The 2,155-nt window shown below is 47.4% G+C and overlaps 1 protein-coding gene across 1 annotated transcript in view; it reads right to left on the bottom strand.

Annotated features, from left to right (window-relative positions):
• Positions 1-1,620: 1,620 nt before the first annotated feature.
• Positions 1,621-2,155, bottom strand: part of LOC104947956 (serine/threonine-protein phosphatase 6 regulatory subunit 2-like) — a gene marked incomplete at its 5' end in the record, with an annotated part of 3,706 nt that continues 3,171 nt past the window's right edge. Inside the window, one exon of the mRNA XM_010774082.1 lies at positions 1,621-1,816. Coding sequence (XP_010772384.1) covers positions 1,683-1,816 — 134 coding nt within the window. The remainder of the gene's footprint in view (positions 1,817-2,155) is intronic.

Raw genomic sequence — 2,155 nt, 5'->3', positions numbered from 1 at the left:
ATGAGAGCCTGGCGGCCCATCTGCTCCCACAGGTAGCAGGTTGGGCGGAGGGGAGAAAGCCTCTGCCCCCACTGCTTTGTGACCAGGAGACGCCCACGGCTCCTGTTGCCTCTTCTGCCTCCTCGGCAGGTCCCGCGGGCAGGCTCAATACCAGCACCCGCGGGGACAGCCTGTTAGATCCCGACGGGAAAAAGAAGAGGGCTTCAGGGTGGGGTGCACCGTCCTCCCGGAGTTGACGGGCGGTGGGAGGAAGTGTCCCGGCGAAGGAGATGTCTTTCTCCACCCAGGACGCGAGGGCGAATCCCGCCTCCCTCTCAAATGTGTTGAGATATACTAATAAAAATGATTGCATATATCCCAGGCTAAGAGTCTTGGTCTCCACAATTCCACACTTCTTCATAATGTTAACTGTGTAGATTCCCCACTTGCCGCCCCAGGTATAATTCCAGTAAAGGAAGCAACTAGTGGGCACGCGCATGTGAGGGTGATAAACCGTTTGCAGCCTGAATCAGCACATTTGGCGCGTTCACACCGGAGTACTTTTCCCACAATAGTTCATCAGAACTCAGATATATTTGCGTTCACACCAAAAAGCCCCCTGAACTAAATTAGTTAATCAGAACCATTTTTACCCCCTTTTCAGTCCCTGCTATAGAGCAGGGACTTTCGTGGGAGAAAAAGGTTCCTATTTCTGATTGGCTGGGTGGAATGCAAACCACTTCCCTTAAAACTCCAAAAAAGTTTTGTGAAGCCGCCATTTTATTATCCTCGCATTAGCATTATTAGCATTAGCCCAGTGCAGAAACGCAGAGAGACTAACTTATGGCGACAAAAAAGAAACATGGGAGCGGTGAAGATGAGGAGGTGTCGGCGTTCTGGCGATTTACTCGGAAGCCAGTCCCCAACTACGGGGACTTCCGGCCGGGGACTTCGGGTGGCAGTACACGCCGTGAAGTTGGTTGCGGCCTGCCAGTAAACCCAAAGCAGAAGAAGAAGAAGAAGTGACGTCAGCGGCTTCATATGCGTAATCTTCCCTCAGGGAACTTATTCCGGTGTGAACGCGATCTGCTCTTTAGTTCCATGGGGGTACTAAGTACGGAAAAGTACTTGGTGTGAAAGCGCCTATTGATGTGTTTGGGTCAACATACTAGTGACGCATCAATGCCAAAAAAAACTAATTTCCCCTGATAACGCTAACATTACATCAGGAGGAGAGCTTGAGCTTAGCTACGAGAAAACAGAGCTAACAGCTAACGCTAACCGGGGTACTTTATCATGGGTTTAATGGGCAAAGGAAAATGACTGCAAAGTTACCATGATGTGTTCAAATGTGATCAATACACAGGGAATTATTACCTTGTTTACTTGCTAACAAATCATGTATGCAAAAACTATTAAAAGGAGTGTATACTGAAGTACTCTGAATGTATTGTTTAACATTTAAAAAAACCCTAACCCTTTGGACCGTGGTATGAACTAACACATCTCTTGTATTGTGATCTTCCTACCCTGTTGTTGTCAATCCATTTAAATAACACTTCTGACTTCTTCTGTTGTATACATTCTTATATTTATTTCAAGACACATTTGAGAAGCTGGTAACGGCTGCTCGCTGCGGTCCTGATTAACTGGCTGCTCTGAACACAGTGGGTGTAAACTGGAGGAGAGGAAATAAGAGGAAGTTAAAAAATGGTGCACAAGGAGCTGATTGATGATGGGTGAAACCTCACCAGCTCCACCGTGTTCCTCCTGTTGGTTTCTCTCAGGGTCTGGTCCACGAAGCTCTCCCAGCGACCTCTGCAGTCTTCTGGCAGCTCTGCGAGACACACGGATATTATATTTCAATCACTTTGGAGTTAAAGGTCCCCATTATACTGTTTTTCACCAATATATCACAGGTCTCAGATATATACAGAGCCTGTCTCTGATTGGCTGAAACACCAAACAGATCATTGCAGCATTACCCATAATCCCCTCTGTTTCAGCCCTGTTTCCAAAGTGCTGATTCTCTGTTACTTTAGATGAAAATAAGGAGCCCCTCCCCACGCCCCTCTGAGAGACATTTGGTTACAAAGAACTCAATGGTGCTCTAGGAGGAGATTCAGGTGATAAGGGGGGGGGGAGGGGTTACCTTGGGTTGCTGATTGGCTAATGG

Source organism: Notothenia coriiceps, unplaced genomic scaffold, assembly GCF_000735185.1.
Source record: "Notothenia coriiceps isolate Sejong01 unplaced genomic scaffold, NC01 NC01_scaffold00013502, whole genome shotgun sequence".
In the NCBI taxonomy this organism is placed as follows: domain Eukaryota; kingdom Metazoa; phylum Chordata; class Actinopteri; order Perciformes; family Nototheniidae; genus Notothenia; species Notothenia coriiceps.
This window is presented reverse-complemented; position numbering and strand designations above follow the sequence as displayed.